At 40.0% G+C, this 12,528-nt stretch overlaps 1 protein-coding gene across 1 annotated transcript in view; it reads right to left on the minus strand.

Moving 5' to 3' along the window:
• The window catches only part of mapkapk2a (MAPK activated protein kinase 2a), a 36,427-nt gene that overhangs the window by 5,026 nt on the left and 18,873 nt on the right, over positions 1-12,528 (minus strand). The window contains exons 2-7 of the mRNA XM_082532222.1: positions 10,974-11,113; positions 3,496-3,560; positions 3,214-3,293; positions 2,957-3,083; positions 2,773-2,848; positions 2,554-2,678 (exon numbers count right to left, since the gene is read on the minus strand). Coding sequence (XP_082388348.1) covers positions 2,554-2,678; positions 2,773-2,848; positions 2,957-3,083; positions 3,214-3,293; positions 3,496-3,560; positions 10,974-11,113 — 613 coding nt within the window. The remainder of the gene's footprint in view (positions 1-2,553; positions 2,679-2,772; positions 2,849-2,956; positions 3,084-3,213; positions 3,294-3,495; positions 3,561-10,973; positions 11,114-12,528) is intronic.

The following is a 12,528-nucleotide window of genomic DNA, read 5'->3' on the forward strand; positions in this document are numbered from 1 at the left end:
ATCACAGAATAAATGCATCACTTTCAATTGCAGAAAATGTGAACGACAGTAAAGGATGTGAAACACATCAAGTTTCTATTTTTTGATAATAAAGTAAAGACCAGTCTGACTGTCATATTTAGGTGAAATCTTTTATAAAGACTTGAAAGTGATACCATTATGAAATTTCTTGTTTAGAAATAAGGCACCTCCATAGTTCCATTTTACATATAGATACACCACCAGTCACAAGTGTGGACACAGTCTCATTTAATGTTTTTTTTTTCTTTACTTTTACTACTTTCTACAGTAGATACATACTGAAGACATCAAATATATGAAACAAAATACATGGAATTTTGTAACAAAGAAACCATTGTTGAATAACTTTTAGTTTAGATTCCTGAAAATAGCGACCCTTTGCTTTGTTGACAGTGCTACAAACTCTTGGCCTTCTCTCAATGAGCTTTATGATGTTGTCACGTGAAATGGTTTTCACTTCACGTGTGCGTTGTCGGGGTTCTTGCCTTCTTAATGGGCTCGAGAACCTCAGCTGTGTTGCGCAGTCAAGGTTTGTACACAGCTGACAGCCCTATTTGACAACTGTTAGAATTCATATTAAGAACCAATCAGCTACGTAAAGACAGTCAATCATTACTTAAAGAACTGAAGGTCAGTCAGTCTGGAAAAATGCTACAATTTTGAATGTGTCCCTAAGTGCAGTCGCAAAAACCATCAAATGCTAGAGTGAAAGTGGCTCGCATGAGGAGCGCTCCAGGAAAGGAAGACCAAGGGTCACCTCTGCTGCTAAATAAAGTCGTCCGAGTCACCAGCCTCAGAAATTCCAAGTTAACAGCACCTCAAACTAGAGCCCAGATAAATGCACAGAGTTCCAGTAGCAGACATACCTCTACATCAACTGTTTAGAGGAGACTGTGCGAATACGGGAATTAATGGTCAAGAAACTACTAAAAAAAAGCAACAAGCAGAAGAGATTTGTTTGGGCCAAGAAACAAAAGGAATGGACATTAGACCAGTGGAAATCCATGCTTTAGTCCAAATTTGATATCTTTGGATCTACTTGCCATGTCTTTGTGTGACACAGAAAAGGTGAATGGATGTCTCTACATCCATGGTTCCCACCGTGAAGCATGAAGGAGGTGGTGTGATGGTGGGGTGATGGTGGGGGTTCTCTGCTGGTGACACTGTTGGGGATTTATTCAAAAGTGAAGGCACACACGGAAGCAGCATGGCTACCACTGCATCCTCCAGCAACATGCCATCACACCGGGTTTGCGTTTAGTAGGACCATTGTAACATGGTAGACTAATGTGCCTGTGTTAATTCAGCTCCATATTATTGTGTGAAGTTGCACTGGGTTGGGAGTGGTTTTGTGTGTGTGTGTGTGTGTGTGTGTGTGTGTGTGTGTGTCACATTTTTGGTGAGCCAATGGCTGGAATGGGGTTGGACTAATTAGAGGCAGGTGTACTTGATTGCACTGATACACTGGTCTACTTATAGCCCACACTACAAACACTGCTGTGTCGTTTTGTCTCTCTGTGCAGGTATGTAATGTGATGAAATCAGATATGTTTGGGATGGATGGATTTTGTGCTATGAATTCTATAGTGAAAGTGTCGTTTTGTCTCTCTGTGCAGGCCAGGGCCTATTATATGCCACAGCCTAAAGGTAGCAGAGTTGCAGAGGCTGGAGTGACCACTGGCTATATGCTTGCAGGGTGGTGGGTCTCCAAGGACAACTTCTAACCCTGTTACAGGCAACACGTGGAGTGCAACTGGCCATGTGGCATAGCTGGCTCTGGCCTTGGGACTGTGTGTTTTTTATATAATTCATAAATGGGACACTGGACTGTTTTATCTTTTATCTCTTGATATATTTTTTTGTCAATAAATTATCTTTTAGAATTTTATTGACTGTCATCTTTTTGCCCACGACAGACACGGTTGGTCAGACCTAGAATCTTTCTTTGGGTGTGTTACACCATCATTTATTTTTCAACAGGACAATGACCCCAAACACACCTTCAGGCAGTGTAAGGGCTATCAGAAGGAGAGTGATGGAGTGCTGCGCCAAAAGGCCTGGCTAGAAAGTCACCTGACCTAAACCCAATTGAGATGGTTTGGGATAAGATGGACCACAAAGTGAAGGGAAAAAGGCCAACAAGTGCTCAGCATATCTGGGAACTCCTTCAAGACTGTTGGAAAACCATTTCAGGCGACGACCTCATGAAGCTCATCGAGAGAATGCCAAGAGGTGTGCAAAGCAGTAATCAAAGCGAAGGGTGCATATTTTCAATAATGTAAAATATAAAACATGTTTTGAGTTATTTCACATTTTTGTGTTCACTACAGAATTCCATATGTATTCATTCATAGTTTTGATACTTTCAGTCAGATTCTACAATGTAAATAGTCATGAAAATAAAGAAAAACCATTTAATGATATGGTGTGTCCAAACCTTTGACTGGTAGAGGAAATATTACAAGTCAATATAAAGTTTAAAAAAAATTAGTTTCGACATTGCATTAACAAAGTCTATTTTTATGATCTTACCTTCCTCTGATACATCACACCATTCAGGGTTGGGAAACTCATATTGACCATTTCTGATCCTCTTCTTCATCCCAGGAGAGATGGCTAGACCATGGTTAGAATAAAACGGAGGATATCCACACAGCCTGTGGAAGGTGTAAAACATCATTATATGCTTCCGTATTGAATGTGACATCTATAACAAAAGGATTAGAGGGAGGAAAAAAAACAAGAACTTACAAGATATACATAATGACACCCAACGACCACATGTCACATGACTTGTCATATTTCTCTGGGCCGAGAACCTCTGGAGCTGTATGCCATAAGGAAGAAAAGAAGGAAAAGGCAAGAGAGGGATGTTTTTAACTAGTTATCAATGAGAGCAGCTGTAATGTAGTAATAAACACAAACAGGTTCTTACCAACATAGTAGGGCGTGTAGCAAGGAGTAGCTAAAGAGTTAAGTGAGGTGGTCTCCTTGGCAAAACCAAAGTCTGTGAGCTTGAGCAGGGCACGGGGTCTCTTTGAGGAATACAGTAAATTCTCTGGCTGCAGGGAGTATTCAGGAATCCAGCATAAAGATAAGATTACAACATTAGTAACTTTAAGTCATCCTCAGTTTAAAGAAAAGTTTATTTCTTATGAATAAGTATGATAAGGCAATGCAAAGAGCACGTACCTTGACATCTCTGTGGGCGATGTTGATTGCGTGTAGAAATTGTATAGCCTCACCTATGCTCTTCATGATGTGAGAAGCCTCTGAAGTGATGAGACAGTTCAGTTTTTTAACAGATTTTAAGTGACTGTGTCAGCAAATGTCAAGCGTCACAAATGGAGACTGAATGTATTTAGCTGGTATCAGAGTGCATATGTCTTTATGATTAATCAAATCTTCTACATAATCACATCATAAAGCATAGTAAGAAATGCTGGGATTTTTAGGGCAATATAGGTTTATTACCCCTCTCTGTGAAGGCCTGGTCTCCTCTGGACTGGATTCGATTAAAAAGCTCGCCACCATCCATGCTAAAAAAGAAAAAAAGAAAAAAAAGCCTTATGTCAGTAAATACACGTGCTTTACAGTCTTCTATGTTTGATTCCAGGTTATTGCATGTACAGCGTGATACCCTACCAGATGTCCAAACAAACAATTATGGTGGCTTGTTGCAATGATACCAATAGAGACAGAGGAAATTGCTCTCACTGGGACAAAATTAAAATGAGAGAAAAACTCTGGTAAATTAACTGCAGTGCGAAAACACATTAAAACACATGTCCTCTGAAACGTGTGTGTGTGTGGGGGGGGGTAGCACAAAAGCTAAAATAGCTGTCAGGATGTGGGGTTTGGTGTGTGCCCTAGTTGTAGGAAATACAGCACACCATTCAAGCCGTTTCAAAGCAAAGAGGATGCTCTCTTCCTCTGCCTTGTAGAGGTGGTCTGCGGTCTGTTGGTTGACCAACAAAAGTGTGCGAAACCAATAAAATGACTTTTTCTCACACCTTTTGCAAACTAATCTAATCCGCCATCTGTAAGGTATTTAAATCTTACAGTTACTTCCTTCTTCCATGAATGTAACTAGTTCATCTTGTATACCACAAAGTGTGCATGGCAACAATTCAAATTTGCATGGTTTTTTTTTTTAAGTTAGTTCAAGTAAATTTACGATAAAAATTACTACTATTTTACTGGCAATCTACTAGGTCCAGCTAGAGTCTGTGAAAGACAGAAGTAGGTTGCTATGGTCTTTTACACACTTCTAGTATGACTAACAGACAGATTGCTGGTTGATTGATCTTCTGCTTCCCTGTGTTGCGCAAATGTTAAAGACTGCTCTAAAAAGAATGTTAATGTGTTCAACGTAGCTGATAAACTAGGTCTTTAAATGCCCCCTTTCGTTCCAAAAACGTGTTATGCAGAGTACTTTTATGTACGAACCATCTTGAAAGTATCTATATTTATACTGTAGTCAGATTTAGTAAAATACTGCTTACACATCCATGGCCCCTCATCACATTATGATAACACACAGGAACACCCCACACTATGTATTACCAATGAGGCGCAGACATATGCATGTGAAAAGACTTGAAGAAAAGGTCGATGTAAGCAGATGCTGACCACTGGTAAACTAATGAATGTTAGCCTGAATTTAAATGAGTATGAGAAACTCGCACTTAGCATGCTTGATGTTAAGTTTCATTTAATCTCATTGCACACGGTATGACTGTGAGAGTTTCAGGTAGAATCATCAACGTCAATTTTGTATCCGAGTGTGTCTAATGGTATATGGCAGTGTGCGTATGTATAGCAAGCAAGCAAGATCCGGGGACGCCACGGGACAGGGCTTCTAAACCACAGCACACTTCGAACTTCTTTAAATTAATCATTCACATTTTGCATACTGAAAAATGGGCAGCAGTTTGATTGAACTCATTTTGATTAAAAAAAAAAAAAAGTGTGAGAGATCAACATGTTAAACTGCCAGTTCTGAGGTGATCCAGCCATTATTCAAACTTATCTTATACTTTTGCACTGCAAGCAGTAGGGTTCATCAATGTAAATGAATCTATTGAAGCATCTGTTCTGCTGAGAATTCACACTTCTTTTAATATTTTCAAAAGCTCAGAGGAATTGCACACATTTTACACCATAACAGCAGCAAACTGTAACACACTTGTTAAGCTACAGTCTTTCACATGTACATGTGGAGGGTACAGTGTTATAAAACTGGATTTTTAAAGCTGATTTTCTCAATGAATATATCATAAAGGCAAGTTTGTATTTGCTCTAAGGATCTAAAACTCTAATAACAGAGTGTAATACTAAGAACAAAGTTTCTATCAATCAGGAGTGGTAGTAGCAACTGTGGTTAGCACTCTGAAATTAAAGAAATCCCATAACCACAATGCCATACGGTTCAAACCACCAAGTTTGTGCTGAAGGTTGTACAAATAACATGTTTATCCAGCAGTCCCAGACAGACTTCCGCTTCCAGTTTGTCATGCAGGAGAGATGACCAGCACCGAATTTCCAAAATTATGTTGCGGACCTGACATATTCACATGTTGGGTTTTTACACAACACGGGAGAAAACAAAAATGTAGGTCATCACACTGACTCAGTTACTCAGCGTATCTAGAAAAGAGAAATGCCTGACTATGTTTCTCTCTGTCCACAGGTGATTTTCTAGGAATCATTTTAGCTTCATCAGAAAACTTCATTGGCGTTTCATGCCTAGCACATTTTCTCAAGGAAATGAGTCATCAGCGGCGCCATTTTTTCGCATGTCAGTGTGTAAGCAGATCGGTCCACTAACGCCGACGACTACAAATTGAAACCGCAAACCTAATGAGTGCACGTGTTTGAAGTTGGTAGTGGGGGATGGGGGAAGGGTGGTTTAAAATGCTTCAAGTGGAACTACAAAAGCAAGGAAATTGTACCAATGTCATTTAGAAGAAATGGGTCATTTCAAAGGTTGTACACAAGTGATTTACAATAACTAACCTGGCAGAAATTTGCTTAGAGCAACAGAGAGGTCGAGATGAGTATCACTTCACCTTTGTTCTAGGTAATCTTACCTTACCTACCTTACCAATTCTAGAAACTGAAAACTATATAACAAATGAAAATTTCACTCGATTTATGGTTTGGCATAATAGCCCATAGACGAGAAATACTTAAAGATGAGTGGGCTTATGTATTTTAAAACAAAGATAAATTTACGTTTAGGATTAAAGAAAACAAGCTGCTCACCAACACTTTGATTGTTCCCAACAAATCCTGTCAATCCTGTTACATATCGAACACATTGTTATCACTCTAATTTAAGCTTGCTTACAACCTTCTGAAAAGTTTATATTTCCCCCCGCCATTTAAGCGTTTTTTAATGAAGACATAATAAAGAAGAAAGTATCATTAATGAAAAATGTAATCCATAAGTAATAAAGTATTAAGTTTAATTTATCTCTACCTAATCCTCAGTTTTGCATTTGAGCACAATGGCAGCCACCGACTGTGTCCAGGTCTGGGTCAGCCCTTTTGCATTCAATACAATACTCTACTTAAATACTAGAAGTTCCTCCAAACTTTGAGCTTGATTTGTGCTTACATTAGGGCCGGGCGATAATTTGAAGCATGTGCGGTAACGATATATATCACGATATATTCTTTTCTTCTGTATAACGTATTTTCCACACTATAAGGCACACTTAAAATCCTTTAATTTTCTCAAAAATCGAGAGTGTGCCTTATGTATGAATTCTGGTTGTGCTTACTGACCTCGAACCGATTTTGGCGTGCAGAAATCTGTTAAAAAAATGTTTTAGTACAACTTTGGTAAGCTGCACAGCTTGATGGATTGTCAGAACATTGCGGCTGCCGTAGTGAGGAGCTTCGCGGAGTAATCTGGGTCCAAAACTCCGTCCCTTCAGATCCCAAAGTCAAATGAACACTGAAAGTTAAAAACGGTCTAAATTCTTTCATCTTTAATAAAATCATCAGCGTTGCTGCTTTAACAGGTGTAACAATTAAGTTTAACATCCAGGCATCCATGAAAACAATATTTATTAAATTTAACGGAGTTACAAGTTAACAGGAAGTTAGCTCGCTAGTTTCCACCTAAACCTGACAGACCATGTTCTGACTGAGAGATTTTTGAAACTAATTAAAAGGTACAGCTCTGCTACCACTTCCAACATAAATGAAGACAGAAAACTAAACAGCAGTGGTGTTTGCAGGGTTACTGAAGCTGGACTACCTGGTATATAATGTTGTGCTACATGATTGCTAGCGACACAGCTATGTTAGCATAACATTAGCACAGTGAAGCTGGAGGATGAACGCCAACTTTTTTTCCCCCACTCGATAAAAGTTAACGTGAGGGATTCTGGTGGTCAGGGACAAATGCAATCGCATAGCAGGATGCTATACACGGGGCAAACTTCAGTCAGGAGAACAACTGAGATTATTCATCCACAATACGAGGTTAGTTATTAATATACTGCAACAACATGGGAAAGAACAGCTGCGAGAAAATTCAACATTAATGAATCAATGTTACGGAAGTGGAGGAAGCGCAGTTTTTGGCTTTCCCCATATTTCAAAAGTGCTTCATCACTTTGCTATGACTGTCGCCCGGCATAATTTGCAGATGATAACGGTTGTAGCTGCTGCGATGCTTTCGACCAAAACAGGTGCAGCTTGATGACATCATCAACACGCGCTATCGCGGTATAGTCAAAATCTCTATCGTTGGCCAAATTTATATAGTTTCTATCGTATATCGTTTATATTGCCCACCCCTAGCTTACAGTGGGGCAAAACAGTATTTAGTCAGCCACCGATTGTGCAAGTTCCCCCACCTAAAATGATGACAGAGGTCAGTAATTTGCACCAGAGGTACACTTCAACTGTGAGAGACAGAATGTGAAAAAAAAAAAAAATCCATGAATCCACATGGTAGGATTTGTAAAGAATTTATTCGTAAATCAGGGTGGAAAATAAGTATTTGGTCAATAACAAAAATACAACTCAATACTTTGTAACATAACCTTTGTTGGCAATAACAGAGGTCAAACGTTTACTATAGGTCTTTACCAGGTTTGCACACACAGTAGCTGGTATTTTGGCCCATTCCTCCATGCAGATCTTCTCGAGAGCAGTGATGTTTTGGGGCTGTCGCTGAGCAACACGGACTTTCAACTCCCGCCACAGATTTTCTATGGGGTTGAGGTCTGGAGACTGGCTAGGCCACTCCAGGACTTTCAAATGCTTCTTACGGAGCCACTCCTTTGTTGCCTGGGCGGTGTGTTTTGGATCATTGTCATGTTGGAAGACCCAGCCTCATTTCATCTTCAAAGTTCTCACTGATGGAAGGAGGTTTTGGCTCAAAATCTCACGATACATGGCCCCATTCATTCTGTCCTTAACACGGATCAGTCGTCCTGTCCCCTTGGCAGAAAAACAGCCCCATAGCATGATGTTTCCACCCCCATGCTTCACAGTAGGTATGGTGTTCTTGGGATGCAACTCAGTATTCTTCGTCCTCCAAACACGACGAGTTGAGTTTATACCAAAAAGTTCTACTTTGGTTTCATCTGACCACATGACATTCTCCCAATCCTCTGCTGTATCATCCATGTGCTCTCTGGCAAACTTCAGACGGGCCTGGACATGCACTGGCTTCAGCAGCGGAACACGTCTGGTACTGCGGGATTTGATTCCCTGCCGTTGTAGTGTGTTACTGATGGTGACCTTTGTTACTTTGGTCCCAGCTCTCTGCAGGTCATTCACCAGGTCCCCCCGTGTGGTTCTGGGATCTTTGCTCACCGTTCTCATGATCATTTTGACCCCACGGGATGAGATCTTGCGTGGAGCCCCAGATCGAGGGAGATTATCAGTGGTCTTGTATGTCTTCCATTTTCTCATGATTGCTCCCACAGTTGATTTTTTCACACCAAGCTGCTTGCCTATTGTAGATTCACTCTTCCCAGTCTGGTGCAGGTCTACAATACTTTTCCTGGTGTCCTTCGAAAGCTCTTTGGTCTTGGCCATGGCGGAGTTTGGAGTCTGACTGTTTGAGGCTGTGGACAGGTGTCTTTTATACAGATGATGAGTTCAAACAGGTGCCATTCATACAGGTAACGAGTGGGGGACAGAAAAGCTTCTTACAGAAGACGTTACAGGTCTGTGAGAGCCAGAGATTTTCCTTGTTTGAGGTGACCAAATACTTATTTTCCACCCTGATTTACGAATAAATTCTTTACAAATCCTACCATGTGAATTCATGGATTTTTTTTTCCACATTCTGTCTCTCACGGTTGAAGTGTACCTCTGGTGCAAATTACTGACCTCTGTCATCATTTTAAGTGGGGGAACTTGCACAATCGGTGGCTGACTAAATACTTTTTTGCCCCACTGTATATTGTTTTTTCTTCACAGTTCAGTCTTTTAGGTTATGATCTAATTGTTCTTCAGAAAAAGGTAAGTGCATTCAGAGTGCATCAGGAAGTTACCTTTCTTCCATGATCAGTGAAAGTGGTAAATATGCTTGCCTACTGGTCTGCATGCAGCTAGCTAGCTAGCCAGCACCAAAGATCCTTATTCAAAGTAATATGCAGAGAATGTATGACTATGTCAAGTGGTTAGATGCTCATTCTGCATGGTCGGGCAGGTCGAGGGGGAAGCAAGTCGACTGGGAAATGCATGGGTTCTTCCACCTGACGATTTTGATTTTGACTCTGAAGGGGAAGCCCCCCCCACCAAAAAAAAAGTATCCAGAGAGTTAACACGTTTTCCAGCTCTTAGCCAGAGCACTATCAAATTCAAATCGAATTACTGCCCTGTTGCAGTCTTCTGAAAAGCTACAGTAAAACCCATCAATACCTGTTTGTTTGTCTGTGTGCACCAAGTTCAACAGTTTCTTGTACACTTGTGCATACAATGACGCTCATCTAATCTTAGCTGGCATCATGCTTGCATCTTTAGCAGTAATAACATAATTTTCTGCATGACTCCAGTCTTACAGAAAACAATTCAGTATGATATTGAGGAACACATTGTTGTTGAGGAACGTCTTTACAAGGTTGCTTCAGTTCATTGAGGTTTGTGGGTATTGTGTTTATGCACTGTTCTCTTAAGGTAAAGCCAAAGCATTTCAATCATGCAGAGGTCCTAACTTTCACTGGGACGTTGCAACACTATTTTCCTCCCAAGAGTTTCTGCTGTAGATTTGCTACGATACGTGGGGTCATTTTTTTCTTGCATGACTCAATTTGGGCAAATGGTCACACATTTGGGTGCCACAGTAGCATGGTGGTGACTCTATGTCTTAACTTAAATCTGAGCAGATTTATTTTAATATAAAATGATACAACTGAGAAACAGTTTGTGCAAAAGAACTCAGGCAAGTAATTTTGCAACAGTACATTTTTAAAAGGACAGTGACGACAGAGAAATGGGATATTTAGCTACTATAAACAAAACTGAAGGCAGACACACAAGGATCAACTGAATGTGGCAGCAGTAAAGGCTTGGGAAAGAATCTGAAGGGAAACATAGCATTTAGTCATGGCCATGAGTTCTAAACTTAAAGAACGAGAAAAAGCATTACTAAAATCCAATTAATTACAATGAACCTCAAATTCAGAATTTTACTAGTTTGTTCATTGAGTCTGACTTTTTTGATAATGTATACAAATTGCTGTGTATCAAACTGTCAGTGGAACAATTCTGACTGATTCAAAATCTACTTGGACAGTGTACAGAGTCAAATCTGTAAAGCCTGTGTCACTGTCTAATTACTTATAGACCCAATTGCACATTTTCAGTGTGTGTGTGTGTGTGTGTGTGTGTGTGTGTGTGTGTGTGTGGGTGTGGGTGTGGGTGGGTGGGTGGGTGGGTGGGTGGGGGGGGGGGGCACCCCAAAACTTTATACTCACCATTCCATAACGATAAGCAGACACTTTTTGCCCTGATAGAGGTTCTCATAAACATCGATGATACGCACAATGTGGTCACAAGGTGATGCCCTCCAGTGAAGCTCCACTTCCCTGCGGGCTTTGGCACAATCCTGTAGCATCTGAGTAGAACAACAAAGAGGGACATTGAGGTTAATAACAATAAGAATAACAATGAGAAATTAACAGGCTTTAGGAAGAAACTGGAGTCCATGTTATATTAAAATTATCAGGTGTATATTAAAGTTTGTTTGTTTTTTTAAATTGGAGTAGAGAATAAAAAGTTTGAATTTGCAGACCAACTGAATGCCTCCAATTCACATCAATACCAACCATTAAGAGTGCAGTGCTGCCATCAGGTGACAAAAATCATGAACCATTCCATTTTCCATTCATGTGAAAGTGGCACCCTCTGTTGGTTACACCTGGTCAATGCACCATTCAACATTATAAGCCATTGAAACAATATACAGTAAATGCAATGGACTGGAATCTATAACATACCTAGGCGTCTCATTCAACCAGTAATACACAATCATGCAATGCCTTTAACTCTACCTAAGCACTTTGCCTAACATTCAAAGACACTCCGATGGATTCATGGAGGGCAACTGGGGATTCAGTAAAATGCCCAAGGATAGTTCAACACATGGACAGGAGGAGCTAGGGATCAATCAACTGACCTTGGTAGACGACATGCACATTCAGCTGGTATGTAATATTCTGTTTATTCTATTATTCAATACTGCTACATTATGATCACATGTAATTAAACTTAGCAAAGAGTGTAAATGTAAGTTAAAGGAAAGGGTCAGGGTGTTATGACCCTGCCCATTGTAAATAACACATTAAAACGCCTACGAGATTGACACAGGAAACCAGCCGATTCTGTTACACTAGTAAAAATAGTTCCTTAGACAAATAAGGACCTGAAGGTCTAAAATATAAGCTCCTGCCTTTCTTAAATAGCAAATAAAGGAAAATAGATTAATATACCAAGCAGGAAAACATAAACTACACTTTTCAAAATGTCTCTAGAGAATTGTTTGTTTTTTTAACTCAGTTGCACTGCTGATAGAAGTGCATGACTACATGTTTTTATTTACAAATTTAATTAAAAGATAATTAATGTAGCCCCACAACCTTAAAATATCTTTGTCAGCCCACAGAAAGAATTCTGCCATGTAGCTTAGCCAATGAGCCGCCGTCTGTTTATTTTGTTGTGTATTACATTCCAGCTCTACCACCCACCCACCCACACACACACACACACACACACACACACACACACACACACACACACACACACACACAGGGTTTAGTTCCAGCTGGAGTGTCCAGTCTGTTGGCTGAGCATCATTACATTTACATACATGATAACCTCGTTCCCTTGAAATACCAGGAAAACAAGAAATTAAGCAAAGTGTTAAAAAACAGTTTCAGTCATATCATCTATACCCTACCTTTATAAAGCATTCTGTCCTTATCATACAATGAAAGTAAATTCTTATTTGCCTTATGTACAAACTTTCTTCAA

The sequence above is a fragment of the Aulonocara stuartgranti genome, assembly GCF_965226115.1.
Source record: "Aulonocara stuartgranti genome assembly, chromosome: 5".
Lineage (NCBI taxonomy): Eukaryota > Metazoa > Chordata > Actinopteri > Cichliformes > Cichlidae > Aulonocara > Aulonocara stuartgranti.